Source organism: Ceratotherium simum, chromosome 2, assembly GCF_057802395.1.
Source record: "Ceratotherium simum simum isolate JZ-2026a chromosome 2, ASM5780239v1, whole genome shotgun sequence".
Lineage (NCBI taxonomy): Eukaryota > Metazoa > Chordata > Mammalia > Perissodactyla > Rhinocerotidae > Ceratotherium > Ceratotherium simum.
The window spans coordinates 44,521,353-44,544,461 of NC_141901.1; the positions used below are offsets into that span (position 1 = coordinate 44,521,353).

Genomic DNA, 23,109 nt, shown 5'->3' on the forward strand with positions numbered 1-23,109 from the left:
GACACTGCTTTACTGACGTCTCCTGAGAAGGCTCAGCTGGCTGGGCCCCTGGGCAGCAGTGGCTGGAAGGCTGGCCACTCAGCCTCCTGTTCATTCACCAGTGGAGGCACCTGTCCTGCCTTTGAGGGTGACAGACAAAGGATGGGGGGAGGAAGCAACCACACACTATCAGCCGCTCATGCCCACCAGCCTGGCACTTTCCTCCCCACCAGCCCAGGGGCATGGGGTTTCATTTCTGCAGAGAATGTGAGGCACCTGACCGGGGCAGCGGGGACAGAGGGTCAGGCAGTCCTTGGCCCCACTGATGGTTTAACTCAGAGACCCTCTGAGTAGGATCCCATGGCCACATGCTTAGTCAGCTGTGAGCACTGAGAGGAAAGGTGTGAGTTCCAGAGCTGCCAAGCTCCAGGGCCACCTGGTGGAGGAAGAACTCCACTGCCCAGGCAACCCCCACCCCAGGACTGCTCTGAGGTGCAAGGCTGGAGGCCAGAGAGACGCTGCCACGTCAGGGAGGAAGCTGGGTGGGGCCAGGCAGGATCAGCGGGAGGCGGGAGGGGCCGGATGGAGCCACTCCTCTCTGCAGAGTCCACCCCCCACCCACCCCAGCAGATCCCAGGCCTTCAAGTCCACTCACCCCCACGCAGCCCAGTGGAGGAAGCCTGCCAGTGGGGAGCATCTCCTGGGCAGAGGCACAGCGTGTGGGAGGTGGGGAGGGTATCCAGGATTGGACAGCGGAAGGAAAAAAGTAACAAGAGAACAGATTCAGAAGTTAGGGAAATGATAGGGGGCGTAAGGCAGGGCTGCAGGATTTTCTAGATCAAAAGACTGGCCCTGTGCTCTATGAGGAGCTGCTGTGTGGATGTAGGAGATGGACCAAGGTCTGGCAGGGGAAGCCTCTTCCCCAGGGCTCCCTTGGTAGGAGTTTAATAAATACTAACCTTATGAATGAACAACCCCCCAACAATGTTCTAGTTAAGGCCTTCCCCTCAGCAGCTGCCCCTCTGGAGGTCTGTGCATCTCTGTCTGCCCCACGTCAACCCGCTTTGCTCCCTACCGCCTGCTCTCCACCCAGACCGGCCACATAGCAGCTGCAGAAAGGGACTCCTTCCTCTGCAGGCTGATGGGCCAGTAAAGTCAGGGCCCGCGGAAGGCAGAGGTGGTCTGTGCTCACAGCTCTCCCTCCTCTTCCTCCAAACATCCTCACCACCCTACTTTCAACCCCCTCACCTCTGGAATTGCCAGGTGCTTTCAGGCACAAATAAGCAACCGAGAGATTTAACTCCCACAGAGATTTCACTCTGGCTGCAGAATATTTACTGGGCACCTCTAATGGGCCAGGCATTATGGAAGGCTCTGGGAATAACAAGGTGAACAAGACAGAGCAGGCCCTGCCTCCATAGGGCTTACCATCGGGCAGGAAATCTCCCTTCACGGGTAATGGCACGATTATAGCAGTTGGGTGATGCAGTGAGTGCCAGAACACCAAATGCACAGTGCTGAGTGTGTGAGCAGGAGCGCTGGGGAGAGGGGCGTGTACAGCTTCTGCAAGGAAGAGACAGAACTGGAAACTTGAGGGATGAGGAGAAGTTTCCTAGACTGAGGTGGGTGCGAGGGAGGGGCATTCTGGACAGAAGGAATAGCTCAGGGAAGTCCCAGAGGTAGTGAGGAGCCTGGCACTTTTGAGGACCCAGGAAGAAGGCCAGCGTGACTGAAGGGCAGAGAATGAAGAAGAAAGGGGTGCTGTGGAGGGTGGTCCCAACTTCTCCTCAGACGCCAGGTTCTGCTGGGAAGGAGAAGGGTGAGGATGGGGGCCTGTGTGTGGGGGAGTGTTTCTTGGTCCCCTGTGGTCTTCAACTTTTGGCCCTGACACACACTTTTCTCTTTACAGAGCTGCTGGCTGCAAAGAAGACCCACACCTGTGAGTAGAGGGTTGTGGCAAGAACTGGTGCCGGGGTGTGGAGAGATGGAGAGGAATTCAGCAAGGAGTCTGGGAGGTTCACTTAAAAGAAAGGCACAGGTTGCCCAGAGTTGGAGAAGCCAGGCAGAAATGGCCGGGTCTGAAGAGACGCGGAGCCTAGAAAAACAGAGGAGATGGGGAAATGCAGAAAGGAGGGGGAGGGGTGAAGAAACCTCAAGATCAGGGCAATGGAGGAGATAAGGAAGAAGGCTGAAGAGTAAGAGGAACATCGCAAAGAAACAAGGAGAGAACAATTAAAAGGGAGGGATGGGAAAAGCAGAGGAGGGATGCTGGAGAGAGGCACAGGAGCCTGGAGGGGGTGGGGCAGATTGCTGGGCCAGGGAGGGAGGGAGACGGAGAGCTGGGGAGGCAGGGACGGCCTCAGGGACTCAGGGAGCCTGCAACAGGCTTTGTGGTGGCAGAGCCAGGTTCGGTGTTCATCTCTGTGGTTAACACATCCTGAGGTGTGAACAAGCCTGAGGCCAGGCTGTGCAGGGCTGGAGAGCAGGAAAGCCTTCATCTCTGTAGAAAACGCAAGGACGGACACTCTGGGTCGTGGGGCCCTGAAAGACTGAGCCTACAGCATGGGAGAAGGTGTTAGAGCTCAGGAAGGACTTCCCAATGGATACTAGCAAGAAAGCATCTTCTCTAGGGACCTCTCAGCACATCACATCTGCCCTCCTAGTTTGTGGGAGAGGCTACTCCCCCAGAAAATGCACCCACTCCACCTCAGTCTCAAAGCTTATATCCCATCAGGTCCATGCATGCCCTTACCAGCCTGAGGGTACCCTAGGGAAGGCCTCCATAAGCATCGGTCCCTAAACTGATGAGGACCACTCTGGGGCAGGAGAGGCCACCTGCATATCTCCATGGCCCTCCCTTGGATTGCCTACCAGGTCCTCCTGAGAGCTCGCTACTGACCCTCCTGCTGCCAAAATCACTTAGAGCCTCCCTATTTCAAGCAGAGAAATCTCAGAGTGCAACTGCATTGCCCTCCTCCCTGAGCTGGACAGACAGGGTCTGGGGGGCTGTCCAGGATGCTACATCCTCCTGGGTGGGGGGTTGCTTGGCTCAGCACAATCCTAATGGGTGCCTCGCCTGCCCCTAGCCACAGGGCCCCACGGAAATGCTGAGCAGGGCCCTGGGAGGAAAGCGGGTCAAGGAGTGACGCGCGTGTGCTGGGGGAGGGGGAGCCACGGACCATATGTGGGTGGGGGGAGAAGGGGGACTTTTGGAGCAGCTGGAACTGGAAGAGGCTAAACTCCTTTCCTACCCTTAACCCCTTACCACAGAAACCTCGGCCAGGACCACAGCCCTTATCCCCTTCCCAACCCACTGGCCCCGTGCAACCATACCCCCACCCCGTGAGTGTCCTCATGAGAACACAGGCTGACAGACCCTCCCCCAATCCACTACCCAGCTCCTGCAAGCCCCAGCAGGCCAGCAGGGAAATGCCTGTTCTAGGCTGAGGAGCTACTAGCGTCCCAGCAACATCAGAGACCTCTTAGGAGGTTTGGCCCGGAGAATCCAGGAGAGATTAAGCCCTCTCCCAGGCTGAGAGGCTCTGAAAAATGGCTCCGAATTGAGTAAACCCCATGAAGGGAGTCCAAGATGACCCCAAGAAGGGAGGAACCCCCAGACCAAGGGAGGGCTTGATTACTCAGGGGCCCTGAAAAGGGAACTCTCCCAGGCTGAGGTACCCCACAGAGCAGATATGAGGCTGAGAGGGCCTCTGAAATTGATTGCCCCCTCAGAAGGACCCCCAGGCCAAGAAACTCTGTAGAGAGACTCATGCCAGGAGACCACCCAGGCTGAGACACCCTCAAGAGCAGACTTGATCCAGAGAAACCCTCCCGTCCCTCAAGTGGGATCTGGGGCCAAACAGCCTGGGTTTGAATCCTGACTCTACCACTTACCAGCTGTGTGACCTTGGGCAAGCTACTTAACCTCTCTGTGTCTCACTTTCCTCATCTTTGAAAAGGGGATAATGGTACCAATCTCATAAAGTATTTTTTGAGGATTAGATAATCCACATAAAACATTGAGAACCTTTCTCGCTCATAGTAAGCATCATAATCATCATCTTCATCATTGTCTGCATTCCAATTTCAGCAGTTTTGTCCCTGAGGAAATTTCTGTTGGACCAACCCCTCCTGCAGATAGTGAACGGTTGTCTGATGATTATTACTGCTACTCTTCTCATTTATTCCCTAGCCCAGGGCATACACTGTGTCTGCAGGGAGGGCATGAGCATGGTGGGTCATGGGGCAGCCTCCCAGACTGCAACTCACTGGGCACAGCTGTTGGCAGTCTATAGGGTCTCAGGTGGCACAAGCCACCACCCCAGGCAGACATCCTGTGACTTACCTCTAGAAACATCCCTGTCCCTGGAGTCACCTGGCAAAGAGGGTCAGGTTCGGGGGTCCTCAGGGGGAGGGGGAGTAGGAAACGCCCCAGGTTCATGTGAGTTCCATTCCGGCTCCCCAGCCAGAACTACCCTGTTGGTGGAAACAGCTTTTACCGCGTGTGGCTGTCGCATGTGGTTTTGGAATTTTCCAACGCCCCCTGCAATTGGCTGCCCCGCCCCTCACACCCTGCCCCAGGCCCCAATTGGCCACGTGGGGCGCCTGTCATCCTACCCGCTGCACCCCAGGGGGGGTGGGGGGTGGCGGAGTGGGGGGTTGTCACTCGGCCACCTGTGTGGTGCGGAGCTTAAACCCCCCTGCCCAGAAGCATTGGGGGAGAGCTAGGTACAGAGCTGCAGCCTGAGGCTCTGCTGAGAGGGCCTCACCCCGACCCCACTGCCAGCTGCGCCCCATCCCTGGACCACCCCCCGCTGAGAAGGACAGGGAGCCCAGGCAGCAAAGCCCACAGCTCAGTCATGAGAAGTAAGTGAATGGGGCCACCTGGGAGCGGGGGAAGCCTGGATCCTGCCGTCATCCCGGGTCCTCCGGAAAGGAGGGGTGTCTCAGGAACAGTGTGAGCAAAGCTGAGTGCTCTTTCCTGGCAGGGTGGTCCTGGTCAAGGTCAAGTTCTACTGGGAGATGGGTGGAGCGGCTGGGGAGTCTCATTCCCCAGGCCATTCTCTTAGAGCAGCGATAGTAAAGGGACTGTTGAGAAACTCGTCTGTCATGCACTCTGGAAAGGATCTGAGGTACCCAGTCCCCTCGTTTTACAAAGAGACTGAGACCCAGAGAGGCCAAGCGCTTCACCCCAGATCACACAGCTGTAGTAGAAGGAAGTTGGTGATTAACAGGCCGCCTGAACTCACTCTCCCAGCTTTCATGCAGTGTTTCCCTCCATGCCTCCAACCTGCCTCAGAGTGGGGTAAACAAGGAGGCCAGAGTGGTTGCTGTGCCCTCAAGCAGCAGGACAGCTAGAGCAAAGCGAGGTCAGCAGGCAGAGGGGGTCAGAACCTCAGCATCCAGCCTCAGAACTACCAGGCTTTCTGCCCAGTCCAGGGATGTGGGGACCAAGTGGAATCCAGCCAGAGTGCCGTGTGTGTGTGTGTGTGTGTGTGTGTGTGTGTGTGTGTGTGTGTGTGAGATCCCCCAGGTTCAGTCACCCATTTGATGAGGGGGATCAAGGCAATAGAGATGGGAGCACAAAGCCTTCAGCTTCACCCCCTTTCTGGCTTGGAGTCATGGGCCAACAGTTGGTGGGCAGACGTCTGGGGTCCCTATGCCTTCTAGCAGAGCAAAGGTGGGCAAATCAGACAGTCCTCATGTTCATGTAAGGGAAGCTAGAGAACCTCTCAGAGCAAGGGCTAAGGAGGAAAACGGAAGCCCCATGCCCCTGAGGCCTGAGACAGCCCCAGCCTCAACCTGGGGTCTTCCCACAAGCCACAGAAGGGAGGTCATTTTGGGTCCTGGAAAGACCCATGGGCTGAGATTCTAAAGATCAGGCTCTGGTGCCACCTCTGTCTCTGACTAGCCATGTAGCCTCAGCAAGTCATTGGGCCCTGATCTCCTCATCTTTGAAACAAGGGAGCTGAATTTAAAAGCAAAACTATGACAAAGCCAACTATGAAGAGGCTCCCAGTTCTGAGGGCCCAGGACCGAGGAGAGAGCCCTAGTCCCCAAGTTAGGCATCCCCAAGGGTAGTGAAGGAAGCTCAGCTCTCCCAAACGGTAGCAGGAGAGGAGGCCAAGGAAAGAGCTCCACTTCCACGGGTGGGATGGACTCTCAAGTGCAGGTGTCTGAGCTGGGGTGGCTCACGAGGGTGAGGAGAAGGGCCAAAACTTCCACAGGAAGAAGGGCCCACTGGGGCTTCGGTTTCCCTTCTAGCTTCTTCCCCTTAGCAGCAAAAGTTGGCAGACTAGTCTTCCCAGAAAATGTCCCAAATCAGCAAATCCACTGGGAGAAGCAATGATTGGGTGTGCTTCAGAGCCTTGCAGAAGGGCAAGAGTCCCCAAAACTGGCCAAGGAAGACACTTGGGCAGCTCTACCTGATACCCCCTCACAGCTCCACCCAGGCTAGTAGGTAGGAGGGGGGTCTCCTCCAATCTGGGGGTCAGTGCCACTGGTCCTGCTCACTTGGACATCTCTAGGTATCTCATAGCCCCAGGTTATCTGACGCACCCTCCTCATGAGTATCAGCCACCACCACACCCTCTGACCACAGCTGGGGCAAGTCAGAGCACTGGGGGCTTGGGGCTGTGACACACCCAAAGACCAAGGGTCAGACACACAAGGAGCAGAAACAGACCAAGAAATAGAGATGCAGAGGCCAAACTCGAAGGACCCAAGATTTACGTCCAGAGGGAGGTATAAACGGAGAAACACCAGGAGGGCCAAAACATTGCAGTGTGAAGCCTAAGACAGAACTGGAGTGCTGAAGATGAAAAGACACATGGACACAGGGCAAAATGGAGAGGAAAGAAGGCCGACAGTCAAGGGGAGACACTGAGTATTGATCAGGTCTAGGAAGGCAAAAAGTGGGAGGCATGGGCTTTATGGAGGTTCTGAAAGGAGGTTCAGGCTCCCTGCCATGGCGACCTGCTGTGAAGCAGAGAGGAAATGTCCCTTAGCCAAAAAGACTCCCCAGCCAGCCAGAGGGAGGGAGGCCCAGTTCTCTCACCCTGAGGGCATGGCCAGTGCGGAGTCAATAGGCATAAGGCCTGGATAAGGAGGTGGGAGGACGAGGGGTCGAGGTGGCTTGGCTGTCTTTGCCGTGCCCTGATCTTTCTCAAGTCTTGTCGTGATAATGAGGAGCAGTGGTCCAGAAAGAAGCCCAAGGCCCTGGGTGTCAGAGATCTCACCCGGAGAGCCAGGGCCATCTGAGAACTTTACAAAGGACCCCCTCCTTCCTTGCATCACTCCTGCACCTTTCTTTGCCTTTTCTTTCCTTTTCTTTTTTTTTTTTTTGTGAGGAAGATCAGCGCTGAGCTAACATCCATGCCAATCCTCCTCTTTTTGCTGAGGAAGACTGGCCCTGGGCTAACATCTGTACCCATCTTCCTCCACTTTATGTGGGACGCTGCCACAGCATGGCCTGACAAGCGGTGCGTCGGTGCGCGCCCAAGATCTGAACCCCAGCCGCCAGCAGCGGAGCACGGGCACTTAACCACTACGCCATGGGGCCGGCCCTGCCTTTTCTTTTCTTCACTTCCCATTCCTAACAGGAATCCCAAACACCCCCAGCCCAAGGCACTCGAAGTTGGAGCATCCCAGCCGGCCCATTGCAGTGAAACATGGGTATTGGTGTTGCCGCCCCTTCCAGAGGCTCTCTCTCCTTCCCCTACCTCCGTGCCCCAACTCAACCAGGGAACAGGGACTTTCCCATGCTAAGAGCTCTCCAAGGAAGGCAGCCCTGGGGTCTCTTCCTGTCCTCCGTGGTAGTCCTGTCTGAGATCTAATCTCCATTCCTCCTGCTGCTGCAACGCTGCCCCTTTCCTGGGACTCTGGGCTCAGAAAGGATGGTGATGTCTATTTCAGGAGAGGGATGGTAACAGGGCAGGTCATCAGGGCCAGAGCCGGGGTCTTTCTGGGTCGCTGGCCTCCTGGAGCAGCAGAGGCCTCTGGAAAGGAGACACAGCCCTGGAGGCAGGGAAGACTGCTGGTTGTGACATCAGGGCTCCCACTCCTCAGAGCTTCCTCCTGGTGATTCATCCCCTCCCCCATTCACTGGTTGTTTTCACTCGCTTCTTTTGTTTCCCCTCCTTTCTCCTGTCCCAGACTGCGGGGGTGGCGGGGGCACCAGGAGGGGGTTTCAGGTGGCTGGCTGTCTTTCGTGGCTTTTCAAAACCCCAGACTCTCCCTCGCCCACCTGAGTTTTAGCTTCACTACTTTCCCAGCCCTTGGATCTGGGTGTATCAGCAGAAAATTCTCGCCATGGGCTGGGAGGAATGTTCGGCAGGTAGAACTGCTTCTCTGCCGACCCCCACCTTCCCCTCCCGCTCATGCTCCCCTGCGGCAGTGCCCACCACCGTGGTTTCCAGCTTTGCAGAAGCTGCGGGAACTGAGAGCTGAGAAAGGAGGGAGGCTGGTGACAGGCTGGGGAACACAGGGGACCCCTGGCTGGAGCTGTGGTCTCTGTGGGGAGAGGCACTGAGAGTTTTGGCTGTGGGGAGAGGGGAGGCCTATGCTAAGAAAAGAGATGCATTCCTCTTTCCCATCACTCCTTCATTTCTGCAGAAAGGCCTGCCAAGACGTGTGAAAACCAGTCCACACCCTAAAGGAGCTGTGGTCTCCAGAGGAGCCCCAAGTCAGGAGCTCTGTTGGGATGAGCAAGCCGTTCCACTTTGGCCTTAGAAGCCTGCCCCTGAGAAATGGGTAAAGGCAGGAGGAGGCTGGCACCACAGAGGAAGAGTTAGAACAGAGGGAATAATGTGTCTCTGGATCTTTATATTAGACATGAGTCCTGGCTTTTTTTCCATGGGTGTCCTCCCTGAGGACATTCTGTTCCGAGCCCACCCCCCTCACTCTACACTTCTCCCTGCAGCCAGGAACATTGTCCCCTATCCCATCCTCCTCAGTGCATTTGGGCATCTTATCCTTACATGGTATATAGCTTAAGGGTCAAAGACACTGGCTCTCAAGTTAGAGAGAGCCAGGTTCAAATGCCAGATCTGCCATTTCTGGCTGTGTAACCTTAGTCAAGCCACTTACTCTCTCCTGGACTCAGTTTTCTCCTCTGTAAAATGGGGACAATACAAGTAGTACCTACTACTTGGGGTTGTTGTGATCATTTAATGAAAAATGTATGTAAAGCCTGGCACAGAGTAAGAATTCAGCCAACGCCTATGTCTACCATTATTATTCCCCCTTAACAATGTCCACTGGAGAAAAAGAGAAAGAGAAGCGAGCGAAGGGAAGAGAAGTCAGAAGGAAAGAGAAGAGCAGAGAAGTTAGCCAGCTCTGACTGACGGAACACCAGGAGGAACAGGGACCCCAGGGTTCCTCTGTCTGCCTCCATTCTCCACCAGGGTGGGGAGTGGTTCTGGGGTTTGAGGGAAGAGAACCCCTTGGGCTGCAGCCCCTCCTTTGCTCCTACCACTTCCTCTCTGTGGCGTAGGGCACCTGGACAGGGCCCAGGGCTGGCTTCCTAAAGTGGCACAGGGCCAGGCTCTGGATGCATTCAAAAAGCGTTATCAATGAATCTCGCAGCTGTGAGAAGGGTGAGATTAGAGGAGGCTGGAGGAGGGGAGGACAGACTACCTTGTCTCTACGGTATTTCCCCACATAGGAAAAGCTCATAGGAAGCTTCCGGGGATCCTTCAATCTCCAAAGCAATCCAGAAGAGATTTATTTTCTTTTCCTAGTACTGTATGAGAATGAGGTTTTAGAGGTCACACTGGATGGCAGGGAAGACACAAGAATGAGCTGCCACCCCACCCTCATCCCCGGGAGGAGCAGCGTGGCACAAAAGCAGGAAAAGGGACTAAATTCTTGCTACTCAGAAGTGTAGCCTGAGGACCAGCAAGCTTGACACCAACCAGGAGCTTGTTCAAACGCAGAATCTGGGCCCCCTCAGACTCCCTGAGAAGGGACCTGCATTTTAACAAGATCCCTGAGTGATCTTGTTTGAGACGCAAAGGGCTGGAGTCATCTGGTCACTAGATGATTTCAGGAGATATTGTGCGCATGTGGGCTTTTCTCTCTCCCTGGAATTAGAGGGCTGCTTCTGATGGGCCTGGGGAGAGAGCTACAGGCGGGAGAGAGCTACAGGGAGCAAGCCAGCGGGTGAGGGAGCGGGCAGACTGTGGGGGCTGCGCTGCAGGGGCTGGCCTAGAGGTTCCTGACCTTTTCTTGGTTCTAGTTCCTGGCACCCGCAGGCCCTTAGGTGGTAAGTTCCTGGCAGACCAGGCTCCCGGGCAAAAGTTTGAGTAATCCTGTGATTACTCAGCTCCCCCTCCCCAATCTGGGTTCCCACCACCTGCTACTCCAGGGCGTGGCTCAGGGGGGAGGTTTTGAAGGTGAGGTATCGAGGTGTTTTTCAGCTCCTGCTCACCCCGCCACCGCCACCTCTGTCAGTCCCCTTCCCGTTCTCTCCCCTCCCTTCCTCCACAAGTCACACTCCTGCGCACCGGTACTTTCTCTTTGAGGTTTCGGGTAGATGGCATTGAAGGGGGTACAGGTGGCAGGGGAAGGAGGGAGGAGTAGGATAAGTGGGCCTGACGGTGCTAACAGGGCAAGGGGTTGGGCACGGGGCCAGGACATGAGTGTGGATTTTCCTGTTTCTGCAGTTGTCTCCCCATCTCTGGGTCTGAGTCTGTTGTCTCCTGGTCCCGAACCTCTTGGTCTCTCTAGCTCAGAGGCTAGAGGGCCTGACCCTCTAGCTTGGAAGCTCTGGCTCTGCATGCCTGCTCACTATATACCTCTGTCTTGGACCATGGTTGGGGAGCACGGGGGAGTGGCTGGCCTTGTGCCTGGGGTCCAAACTCCCCCTAAACACAGGTATTTGTGAAGGGGGTCCATGGCTGGCCACATGATCCTATGCGAAGGGCAAGGTCTTGGTGATACTGTTGTGAGGTTCATAGGGCCCGGGACCAGCTGTGGGTCAGGCATGGGGCAGGGAGATGTGTACGGGTCACCCGTGTGGTCGGCACACACACGCACACGGATGTGGTTCTTGGAGAAGGGAAGAGGCAGGGAGGCCTGTGGTCAACTGCTGGGCTGGACCCCAAGTTCCCACTGTGGCTTGGCCTAATCTCCCTCCCGCTTACTTTTTTGGGTGACCCGTGTTGGTTTCTCCCCTCTCTGGGCTTAGGGCCACCGAGGAGAGAGATACCACAATGTTGGAGGGGAGGGGGTTGAGGCAAGAACAGACTTCTATCATGCCTCAAATGCCCACTGGTTTTCTTTGCCCTCAGCTCTGCTCAATAGCTTCACCCAGCTTCTACATAGAATTCACCTCTTGTACAGTGCTTTCCACAGGGGATATCATTTAACTACTGTACTACCTACAATCATCCCATTGACAGGCAATGGTATTTTCACCCTGATTTTACTGACGGGGAACTGAGGCCTAGAGAATCTAAGTGACTTGACGTGCAGGTGCCCCCACATTTAATTCTGCCCCTTTTCCAGGTACCCAATCCCCTCTTGTTCTCTCTTCCCCTCCATGCATTCCAATCTGTTCTTAATTGAATGGAAAGAATCTGAAAAGCTCACTTGCCCTCTGTCCTGCCTGGTCACAGCTTACTGTGCGGGTGTTGGGCAGGCAAGTGGGGCTGGAGGTGGCAAAGAGAATCGAGTTCTAATGGCGGGATTTCAGACACCCATGGGCCCTGTCCCGCATGAGGAGGCAGCTGCTTATTCTGACTCAGCTCAAGGCTGGCCTGAGAGGGTGATGATTTAAGGATGATGGAAACAATATTTTGGGGAGTGGTGGGCAAGCCGTGGTCACCCTCCCCACCTCATGTGCAGGCCCTCACGTGACCAGGGTCCAGGCCTAGGCCAGAAGCAAGCTCACAGGAATGTGGATTTGTCCTTCAGGCAGGCTGACCCTGGGGGCAGGAGATGGATAGGAGACATGTCAGAGATGAGAAGAGGCCGAGCTCCTGGACCACTTTTTTGGCCTGCTCCACCCCAGGCCTCCTCTCTCAGAGGGGAGGCAGCAGGTCAGCGATGGCAGAGAAGAGACTCGTATGCCCTTGGGAGTGACAAAAACACCTGAAGTAGCAGGGACCCCAACTGTGCCTTCAAAGATGGGCTGGGGGAAGGCCAACTGCTGCTCCCTGAACCTCAGTAGAGAGCTGTGGGCACTGACAGGCACAGGGCAAAGGAGAGGAGATGAACCTGAGGCCAGCAGCCAACCACCGTGAACAGAGGGGGCAGGCACAGGGTACAATGAGCTCAAGGGAGGGGGGCTTCCTAGTGCCCAGGGAACAAACACTAACATACAAATACGCATGTGTGCACACTGGCTCAAGCAGACATGCCCCTTGGCTCACAAATCACATGTGCCTTTCATATGTACACACATAAGCACACCTTCAAACAGGCCGGCTGATGTGTGTACACCTAAAAGTCATACATGTGGAACAGCATAATGGAAAGCTCAGAGGAACTGGGATGTAGACCCAGCTCTGGGGTAAACCAGTGTGTGAACCTAGGCCAACCACCTTACCTCATCTGGCCTCTTCCTTCATCTGTAAAGGAAGGGAAAGCAGTTGAACGAAACAGTCTCTAGTCCCAGCCAGCACTAACATTCATGATTGGTGCACATAGAGTTGGATGCAGCGGCCCTCATACATGCGTAAGCATACACACTCTTACGTGCTGATACACACACACACAGCCACCCTCTCTCTGCTCTGGGTCCAGGGCCTAGGAGCCCTGTTTGACTCTCTCCCTGGCTCTCAGGCATCCAGCAGAGCCGCTTGTTGAGCCCCACTCTTGTGGGCTCCATCTCTGGCTTCCCCCTACCCTCTCTGGGCCCTGCTCTGGGGACCTTGACCCCTTGGCCCCCGGTTTCTGTTGCAGCCCCTGCTTCCCAGAGCCTTCACTGCCCGGCTGAGGATGGCTGGCGTCTCTACCTGGCCCCCAGGGGCCTCCTGCCTGGTGCACCACATCTTCCCACCATGCCCCACACTCTGCCATGAGAGCCAAGCCCCATGGGGGAGGGTAGCACAGAGGAAGCCCCCTGGGCGGGAAGCAGGTGTTGTGAAGCAGTGAGGACTCCTAGGTCCCCAGGCAGGAGGAAGGCAATTGGAGCTTTTCAACTTGAAGGGCTGAGCAGGTGGCCTCTGCAGCTGCTTTTCTGCCCGCATAGAGCTGACACAACTCCCGGCCGCCCCGCGAGAAAAAAAACGGCCTCCAAAGACCCTTTGCTGAGCAGCATTTGGCACATCGCTTCTTCTTCTGTTTTGCAAGAGGGAAATGGCAAGCTGGAGCGGGGTAGGGAAGCAGGGGAAGCACCGTGCCCCTGTGTCTGCCACCTAGGTACATGGGGTAGGATGCAGAAAAGGCTCCTAGCTCATCTCCTGCTCTTTCTCTCTTCCAGCACAAATCGAAGTGATCCCTTGCAAAATCTGTGGGGACAAGTCATCTGGGATCCACTACGGGGTTATCACCTGTGAGGGGTGCAAGGTGAGCGCATGCACGTACAGTCCTTTCAGAGATGGGGAGAAGGGGCCCTGGCCTTGGTTCTGACCCCAGGGATGGTCTCCTGAGCCAGCTAGGGGGCTGCCAGGGGTGCCTTACCTGGGGGGCCCAGCACACAGGAGGGCCTTGTCTTAAGCTAGGGAAGTGATTGCAGGACAAATTGCAATTATGCTAAGAAATGGAGGAGAGAAAACTGACAGGTGGTAGGATCTGGAAAAGCTGGAGCCGGAGCTTGAGAGCTGGAGGCACTCAGGACTAAGCCAGGATCAGTGGCCTTCACCTCCACCTGCTTTCCCCAGGGTTTCTTCCGCCGGAGCCAGCAGTGTAACGTGGCCTACTCCTGCACCCGCCAGCAGAACTGCCCCATTGACCGCACCAGCCGAAACCGATGCCAGCACTGCCGCCTGCAGAAGTGCCTGGCACTGGGCATGTCCCGAGATGGTGAGGCCAAGTGGGAAGCCCCCTGGGGTTTCCCTGGAGTCTCCAGAGGGGCAGCCCAGCCGCTGTGCTAGACCGGGATTAACCTGTAAAAACACCCTTCCAGGGGCCGGCCCGTTGGCACAAGCGGTTAAGTGCGCGTGCTCCGCTGTGGCAGCCCGGGGTTCATCGGTTTGGATCCCGGGCTCACCGACGCACCGCTTTGTCAAGCCATGCTGTGGCGGCGTCCCATATAAAGTGGAGGAAGATGGGCATGGATGTTAGCCCAGGGCCAGTCTTCCTCAGCAAAAAGAGGAGGATTGGCAGATGTTAGCTCAGGGCCGATCTTCCTCAGACACATACACAAAAAACACCCTTCCAGCGGTCTGCTCTCCATTCCTCCCTTGGACAGACCCTTGTCTCTTCTGCTGTCCACTGTGGGGGTAGGCAGGCTGCCCTCACCAAAGGTCTTCACAGTCCCCAACTCTAGGCTCTGCTAGAACAACCCGCCTTTTCCCAAGGTCCCAGACTCTTCATTTTCTTCTTCCTCGGAATGAATTCTCCTCACTCCACTCCCCTCTGGCCCAGGTTCCACGTATTTCCGTCCTGCCCCATCACTCTAGTTCTAGCTCCATCTCCCTTCTGGGTCCTCCATTCCCATCCTTGGACACAGGACTGTGGCTGGGAATGGAACAGAGTTGGGCTGAGAACAACCCAGAAGGCATGAGGGGAGTGCTGCTGTGCCTGGTGCCTTTCTCCACCTTCCTCACCCACTGCCTCTCGCAGCCCCCCATCCTACCCCCCCACCACAGAAGGAGCCCAGGGTGGGGCAGGGGACGCCTGAGGTGATGAGGTGCCAAAAGGAGCCTGTCAGCACTTTTCAGTGCCCAAAATAACAAAGTGAAAGGAAACATGCAGGGGTGCAAAGGGCAGGCGGAGCGAGGGGCTGTGCCCCCACACCTGGGAGGGGTGGTGGGGGGAGTGAAAAGGCAGGAAAGAGAGAGCAGAAGAGGATGTTAGAAACAAGCCGCGGAGCCTGGGTTGGGCTGTGGTGAGTATCTAGGTCACCAGGGAGCCGGCAGGCCTGACCACAGGGAGACCTATGTTCTCAGCTCTCCTCTTCCTCCGACCCTCCTAGACAGGCGAGGTGACCCCAATACAGCGTGACACCCCCTACTCGACCGCCCCCACCCCCAATATCAGGAGGCCAGAATCCTTAGTCCAGACTCATTGCTTTAATTCTGCCACAATTAGAAGCTGGTTTTGAGCTAGGAGAGTTTGCTCAGGAGACTGAAATGGCTGGGCTGGATAGAACCCTGAAGCCAATAAGAGTGAGAGGTGGGAGGGGTCTGAACAAAAGACCCCTGAAGGGAGGTTCTCAGGCAAGAGTGGAGGGCTCTGCTTGGAGCCAGCTATGCAGGGAGCAGCAAGTTAATCCTGTAATGACCCAAATGCCTTTTGACCCTGCCCTGTACCTTGTCCTCCTGCCTCAAAAACTCCTGATCCCTGGACCACGTTCAGCTGTCAAGTTCGGCCGCATGTCCAAGAAGCAAAGGGACAGCCTGCATGCTGAGGTGCAGAAGCAACTGCAGCAGCAGCAGCAGCAGCAACGGGAACAAGCAGCCAAGACCCCTCCTGTAGGGGGTCAAGGAGCAGACCCCCTACCCTGCACCTTGGGGCTCCCAGATGGGCAGTTGCCCCTGGGCTCCTCACCTGACCTGCCTGAGGCCTCTGCTTGTCCCCCTGGCCTCCTGAGACCTCCAGGCTCTGGGCCTTCCTACTCCAACAGCTTGGCCAAGGCCGGGCTCAACGGGGCCTCATACCACCTCGAATACAGCCCTGAGCGGGGCAAGGCTGAGGGCAGAGAGAGCTTCTATAGCACGGGCAGCCAGCTGACCCCCAACAGATGTGGACTTCATTTTGAGGAACCCAGACATCCTGGGCTTGGGGAACCCGGACAGGGCCCGGACAGCTACTGCAGCCCCAGTTTCCGCAACACCCCAGAGGCGCCTTATGCCTCCCTGACGGAGATTGGTGAGCAGCTGGGGAGGCGGAGGGAGTGGGGAAGATGAGGGGCTTCCAAGAGATGGGTCCTAGTCAGCACCCCATGTAAACCAAATGAGCCCAAAGGAGTTGAGGGGTCCTGGACAAGGGGGAGGGGAGAGGCAGAGCAGGAGCAGGCCAGGTAGAGGAGTGCCCTTTGTATGGGTAGGTTAGGAGCTGGCTGAGATCGAGCCGGTGCCTTCCTCCTCTGGCCCCAGAGCACTTGGTGCAGAACGTGTGTAAGTCCTACCGAGAGACGTGTCAGCTGCGGCTGGAGGACCTGCTACGGCAGCGCTCCAACATCTTCTCACGGGAAGAGGTGGCCGGCTACCAGAGGAAGGTGAGGCCAGGAGACCACATGGGGAAGGGAGGACATCCCACCACCACTGGGAGAGTCCAGAGATGGCCACCTGCGCACGCAAGTGGGCTGGGTCGAGGCAGGATATCACAGATAGACACAAGTGTGTGAACCCTCTTTCAAGTATGGGGTGTGTGTGTCTACACCCTAGTAGATGGATGAGAGCTTTTCCTTAGCCCCCGTTAACATTTTACTCGGACCTCATCCTACCTCCTCCACCACCCAGGCCTTGGTGTACTCTGCGTCCTTCTCCTCTATTGACGATAACAACAGTCAGAATCCTGATTACCGTTTGTTAAACACCCCTTCTCTGCCAGGCACTGTGCTAAATGCTTTACATAAATTTTCCTCGACCCTTACAACAACCAACCTATGAGGCTGGCATTTATTTCCACTTTTAATGGACCTGGAAACTGAGCTCAGAGGATGAACAGACTTACTCCAGTCACAGAGCAGTGGAGCCAAAGGCAAACGCAGATCCATCAGACTCCAAAGCTTCTCTTCTTTCACTCTGACAACTCCACCTGCTGTAAAAACACTCATTTGGCACTGAACTTTTGCTTCTCTAGGTTATTCAGACCTTTGGGTATGTCCTTTTGGGAAGAGGGGGTCAGTATGTCCTTTTCACCTCAACAAGATGCAGAATTTTGAGGGCAAAGCTGTATCTCAGACGTTTTTCCTTCCCCCACAACACCTAATTCAGTGCCAGTGGTTGGTGGGTGCTCAGTAAGTGCAACCAAATGACAGGAATTGACCCCAAGTTTTGTGCTAAGAATAGGCAAAAAACACTAGGCTGAAAAAACAATAGGCTAAATAGTGTTGAGAACATGGGCATTCAGAACCTACCCCCTGCAGTTTATCAGTCTGGGCTGCCAGGGACTTGGGCGGGTCACAGGTCATAAAGAGGGCTACAGTGGGACCCTCCTCCTTCCCTGCAGTCAATGTGGGAGATGTGGGAACGCTGCGCCCACCGCCTCACTGAGGCCATTCAGTACGTGGTGGAGTTCGCTAAGAGGCTCTCAGGCTTTATGGAGCTCTGCCAGAATGACCAGATCGTGCTACTCAAAGCAGGTGCCCAGGGAGGGTGGGCAGGCCTGGGGCGAGGGGGGACAGAGCGTGGAATAGGGCGGGCTGAGTGGAGGGAGGTGGCTTAAGGAAACTGAGGGGACAGAGGCGGATTCCCGGCTTTGCTTGACGCTGTGCCTGCACATTTTCTCCCCACTCTCCAGGAGCAATGGAAGTGGTGCTGGTCAGGATGTGCCGGGCCTACAATGCTGACAACCACACGGTCTTTTTTGAAGGCAAATACGGTGGCATGGAGCTGTTCCGAGCCTTGGGTGAGGGGCAGGGGGAAATGAAAGACAGTTGGATGCCAACCCCATCTAAAGCTTCGAGACCCAGGGCACCCGCTTTTCAAGGCAGATTGCCCCCTCTGCTCCAAACACCAAGAGGGTGGGTGTCCTTGGGCACCATGGCCTCACCCACCTTGCTCATTCTTCTATTTCCACTTCATCAGGCTGCAGTGAGCTCATCAGCTCCATCTTTGATTTCTCCCGCTCCCTGAGTGCCTTACGCTTTTCCGAGGATGAGATTGCCCTCTACACAGCCCTTGTCCTCATTAATGCCAGTAAGTGTCGCTGGGCTTGGGTAGAGGACATTCAGGTGGGGGCACGACAGATATTGAAGAGTCTCGACCTTTGGATGTGGTTAAATCTTGGAAATTGTTATAAAGAGCAGAATGAAACCTGCCCAATATTGCTTAAAATAAAATGAGTGAAAATGAAGATTCAGAGGAGCCTGAGAGAGGGAAAAGAGCAGCACAGATGGGGTTGAAGAAGTGGGGAGATGTGAGACTGAGAGGAAGTGAGTCACTTCCCCGGACAGAAATTAGTCTGCTGTGGGTCCAGGTCAGTGATTCCATTGTGGCTACACATCGGAATCACCTGGGGAGCTTTAGAAACGATTGCTGCCTGGGTCCCACTCCCAGAGACTCCGAGGTCATTGAGCAGCGAGAGCACCAGAATTTTTAACAGCCTCCTGCAGGTGACTGTAATGTGCCACGAAGCTTGAGAATCGCTGCTGTGTGTGCACTAATTTTAAGACTGTATGCCATCATGGCATGACTCTGGACGTCTACTCCACTAGAATGGAGTAGGCTGGGCTGAGCCAGCTGAATGCTAAGTATTTGGAGAACCGGGGGAAGTGGATCGAGCTGCTAATCTGAGTTTGCAAGTCAAGATTATCAGTCTTCTGGCTCTGCCAATGAGTACAGAACTAAACATCCCCCCTTGAACTGGAAATAAAGACTTAAAAGATGACTTCTCGCTGTTTTCTGGAGCCAGGGCAAAAGGCGGTTTGTCTGTTGAAGTTAGCTACAGACTACCACAGAGGCCTTGATGCTGGCCCAGGTGGCTTCTAGAAGGCCATCCCCTGGGGCCGGGCTGGTGGCGCAGAGGTTAAGTGAGCGCGCTCCGCTTCGGCAGCCTGGGGTTCGCAGGTTCAGATCCCGGGCGCACACCAAGGCACCGCTTGCCAAGCCATGCTGTGGCAGGCATCTCATATAAAGTAAAGGAAAATGGGCACAAATGTTAGCCCAGGGCCAATCTTCCTCAGCAAAAAAAGAGGAGGATTGGCATCGGATGTTAGCTCAGGGCTAGTCTTCCTCACAAACAAAAAAAAAGAAGGCCATCTCCTATTTGGGGCCATCTTTGGCCAGGGGGTGCGGGGCTCTTTTCCAATCTTTTCTTTTTTTGTGCGCCATGGCAGAATCCTAGCACCTAGCGTTAAATGGGCTATGTGAAATATCAGGGTACAAGGGAGAAGGCAGCTTGGAAGTTTTCATCTCCTTCATCCCTCCCTGGTTTTCCTTGTAGACAGCTAGCCAAGCCCAAAGCCCCAAAGCTTACCATTATCAAACCAACACACACACATACACACACACACACACACACACACACACACGCTCAGCTGAGAAGGCCTCTATCCAACACAGATGTCCCAAATGATACACATTTTAGGTGGAAGTTAATGTTCATGTTCTTTCTTGTTCTCACTATGGTCCCATCCCCTCCTTCAGACCGGCCAGGGCTCCAAGAGAAAAGAAAGGTAGAACAGCTGCAGTACAATCTGGAGCTGGCCTTTCATCACCATCTCTGCAAGACTCATCGCCAAGGCATCCTGGCAAAGGTAGGAGCAGTCCCTGGGGTAGAAAAGGTCAGGCCCAGTTCCAGATCTGTGACATCAGGGCTTGTGAGGGCCAAGGTCTGAGGGTCCAGAGGAGGAAGAGCTTCAGTGCCCTGTTGTGTTCGAAAGCTTGCTAAAGCAGTGGGAACTAGAGGGATGAGCAGTCACTTCCATGTGCGTGAAGATGGAAAGTGCGAGAGCCCGGAATTGGGAGGAACCTCCAGGGAACAATTCAGTTTAATACAGCCAACACTTACCCAGCACCTGCTTGTACAATGCACTGTGGAATGGAAAGATACAGAAATGCGTCCTTGCCCTCACCAAGAGTTTGTAATCTGGTATGAAGAAGAGACTCGTGTACCAGTAACTCTAATGTACAGTAGAATGTGATATGTGATGTAACAATAATGCAATTAACAAAGTGCTGTCGCAGATAGGCTCTGTCATCCTCAGGGTAACTCAGTCAATAGGACGAGTATTAAAACCTCCCTGTAGCAATAAGGAGACTTCACTGACTTGTCCAAGTTTACATGATTGGTAAGTGATAAATGCAAGACTTAATCCCAGTGCTCTTTCCACTGTATCCCTGTGGCCCTGATAGATTACTTTAATAAGAGATATTGGGGAAACATGATGAGAGCGTAGAACAGGGATTAAAAATAATTTGGGAGTGAAAGGACTGGATCATAAACGCTTCCTAGAGAAGTGGCATTTAAACTAGGCCATGAAATATGTAAGATTTTAACAGACATTCATGGCGGTGGGGCAGGCATTCCAGGTTTAGGGAACAATATGAGCAGAAATAAGGAGACAAAATACTACATATATGGAGAATAGCTCATGCTATGTTTTGACTAACACGTGAGATCAGGAGCTGGGATAGATTGATGGGAGCAGGGGAGTGGCAGAAGATAAGCTTGAAAATTAGGTCAGGTAGCAAATCAGAGAGGACTTTCAATGCCATGTTAAAGAGTTAAGGCTTTATTTTTAGGCAATGGAGAGCCCCAAAGGCTAGAGGAATGATCTCATCAGAGCTCTTTTTTAGGCAATTTAATTTGGAACCAGTGTAAAGGACCCATTTATGTAATCATTCAAGCAACAGGCTCTTGCTATGTGCCAGGCACAGTGCTAGGCACTGAGGATACAGAAATGTCTTAAACAAGAGTCTCTGCCCTAAAGAACTTCAAGTCTAGTGGGATAGATTAAAAGGAGAAACTGGAACCTGGGAGAGCAGTTGGAAAGCAATCTGGTTGGATCCACCTTCAGAATACCTCACCTCCCCACTGTCACCCCCCTAGCTATCAGTTCTCACTTGGACTATTAGAGAGGCCTCCTAATTGGACCCCTGCTCCACCCTTGTCTGTCCTACAGCAGCCACACAGTGCTGTTCTCAGTCCTCCCATAGCTGCCCATCACGCTGAGAATCAAATCTAGAGTCTGTGTCCTGCCTGACTGGCCTTGTGATATGACCCTTGACTTCTTTTCCCACCTCATCTCCTTCTACATCTCCTTCCACTCCTCTCAATCACCCATTCCAACAACACTAGCCTCCTTGCTGTTCCTTGAAGGCATCATACACAGTTGCATCTCAGGGCCTTTGTACCAGCTATTCCAGCTGCCTGGAAGGTTCTTCCCCTAGTTTTCCAAATGGCTTGCTCCATCCCTTCATTCTGGAGAGGTTTTCCCTGACCACTCCCTACAAAAACCCTCTACCCCTCACCCTGCTTTATTGTTTTTTAAAGAAATTCTCTGACATATTGTATATTTGTTTATTTTCTGGCTCCCTCACTAGAATATACATTCAATAAAGGTGGACACTTTATTTCATTTAATTCACTGATGTATCACCACAGCCCATCACAGTGCCTAGCTGAGTAGGTTCTCAACAAATATTTGTTGAATGAATGAATGAGTGAAGCTATTGTAATAGCCCAGACAAACCCCAAGTAAACCAGTAGAGGTGACGAGAGGATGACTTCAAGAGATATCAAGGGATCCCATGCCGCCTGCTCTTCCCTGACTACCCCTTTCCTAGGAAACTAAGCTGGGGAGAAGGGGGGTGGTGGCTGATGAGAGGTATTTTAAGCCTCTCTGGGTTATAAAGGAAACTGCAGAATATAAATGGTTTTCTCAGCCTTTCTCCAGTGAGGTCTCCCTGCCTCTGTCTCCTCAGGGGTCTCTGGGCCTTTTTCATTTCCCCCCGGCTGAGTGCTGGCAGTGTTGGGTACCTGCTTGGAAACTGTTCAGTTCAAACAGGCAGTTATTGAGTATTTGCCCTGTGCCAAGCACTATGATAGGTATAGAGGAGAGAGAGAGAGACCCTACTCAAGGAGCTTAAACCTAGGGTGGGAAGGCAGACAAATTGGATCATTTTCCTAAAATGGGGTTTGCTACCCAGAGGGAAGCCCAAAGGAAGGGGCGTTAATACAGGGAGGTAGTTAGGGAAATATTCCCAGAGGGAATGATACCTGAAGGTGAGTAAGAATTAGCTAAGCAAAGAATTGGAAAGGCATTCCAGGTGAGAGAACAGCATCAACAAAGGCAAAGAGGCATGTGACAGTATATAACACAGAGAGTCACAGAATTTCACTATTAAAAGATCATAAAGTGTGAGTTAGAGAGTCTTTAACAGGGTTCATTTTAGGAGTAGCAGGAACAGGATTTGGGAGTTTCACTTAGAAAACACGCATGTGTCTTGCATCAGCTCTCACTTGCCTCTAGTTTCCTGAACAAGTATCCACCCCTGCCAATGGGGTCTGTCTGTCCCACAAGTGCCCACAAAGCAAGGAGCATTACCTAGCCCAGGAAGGATGAGAGGACCTCTTTGCTCTGGGGAGAGAGGTGAAGCACTTACCTTCCTTCCCCATTAACCCATCTCCAGCTGCCACCCAAGGGGAAGCTTCGGAGTCTGTGCAGCCAGCATGTGGAAAAGCTGCAAACTTTCCAGCATCTCCACCCGATCGTGGTCCAAGCTGCTTTCCCCCCACTCTACAAGGAACTCTTCAGCACTGAAATGGAGTCACCTGAGGGGCTGTCCTAGTGACCTGGAGGAGGGACTCCTTTCCCTTCCCTGGAGCCCGCTGGCCTACCTCCCTGGACCCCTCCCACCCTCAGCCTTTTCCTTTCCTATGACCTCTGGAGGGTGGTCCCTGCCTGTTCTTCAGGGATGAGCAAATGCTGAGACTGGTTGTCTGCCCACAGGCCTGCTGGCAGTGGGCCAAGAGCCACAGGGTGGGGATGGAGGAACGCCATCTCCAGCCTCAGCTGTGTTCTGTCTCCTTTCCCACGCCCTGTCACCTCCAGCTTCTGGGAGGTCTGGGATGGGATATAAGGACCTCTAGGAGGACCAAGGTGTCCTCAGGACAGCAGGGGGATCCAGGACACCCAGGATGAACAGAACTCAACTCTGGGCTCAGAAGCTAAGAACAGGCCTTTGAAATACCTCATTGCGTTCTCCTGTGGGCATCAGCGGGGGGGAGATGCATCAAGCTCCGAGACTGGTGCTGAAGCCCAGGAGGACCTGTGTGTGACATGAATCTGGACCTCTATTTTTTCTGCCTTCCCCCTTCCTCCTAGCTCAGCAAGGAAGTGGTTGGGCACCC

At 54.2% G+C, this 23,109-nt stretch overlaps 1 protein-coding gene across 1 annotated transcript; it reads left to right on the forward strand.

The window, feature by feature from the left end:
* The first annotated feature begins 1,722 nt into the window (after positions 1 to 1,722).
* On the forward strand, positions 1,723 to 22,627 carry RORC (RAR related orphan receptor C). The gene is made up of 11 exons (XM_087417796.1): positions 1,723 to 1,798; positions 1,889 to 1,918; positions 13,406 to 13,491; positions 13,806 to 13,947; positions 15,445 to 15,957; positions 16,185 to 16,306; positions 17,263 to 17,395; positions 17,554 to 17,661; positions 17,841 to 17,951; positions 19,401 to 19,510; positions 22,389 to 22,627. Exons 1-11 carry the CDS (start codon positions 1,723 to 1,725, stop codon positions 22,545 to 22,547), a joined length of 1,590 nt encoding a protein of 529 aa, XP_087273922.1. The 3' UTR covers positions 22,548 to 22,627.
* Positions 22,628 to 23,109: the final 482 nt, after the last annotated feature.

Coding starts and splice junctions, on each gene's coding strand:
- RORC (XM_087417796.1), top strand. CDS start 1,723: ATGAAGAAGAAAGGGGTGCTGTGGAGGGTGGTCCCAACTTCTCCTCAG. Junction 16,307..17,262: donor TGGCCGGCTACCAGAGGAAG/GTGAGGCCAGGA, acceptor CCTTCCCTGCAG/TCAATGTGGGAGATGTGGGA. Junction 17,662..17,840: donor GGAGCTGTTCCGAGCCTTGG/GTGAGGGGCAGG, acceptor CCACTTCATCAG/GCTGCAGTGAGCTCATCAGC.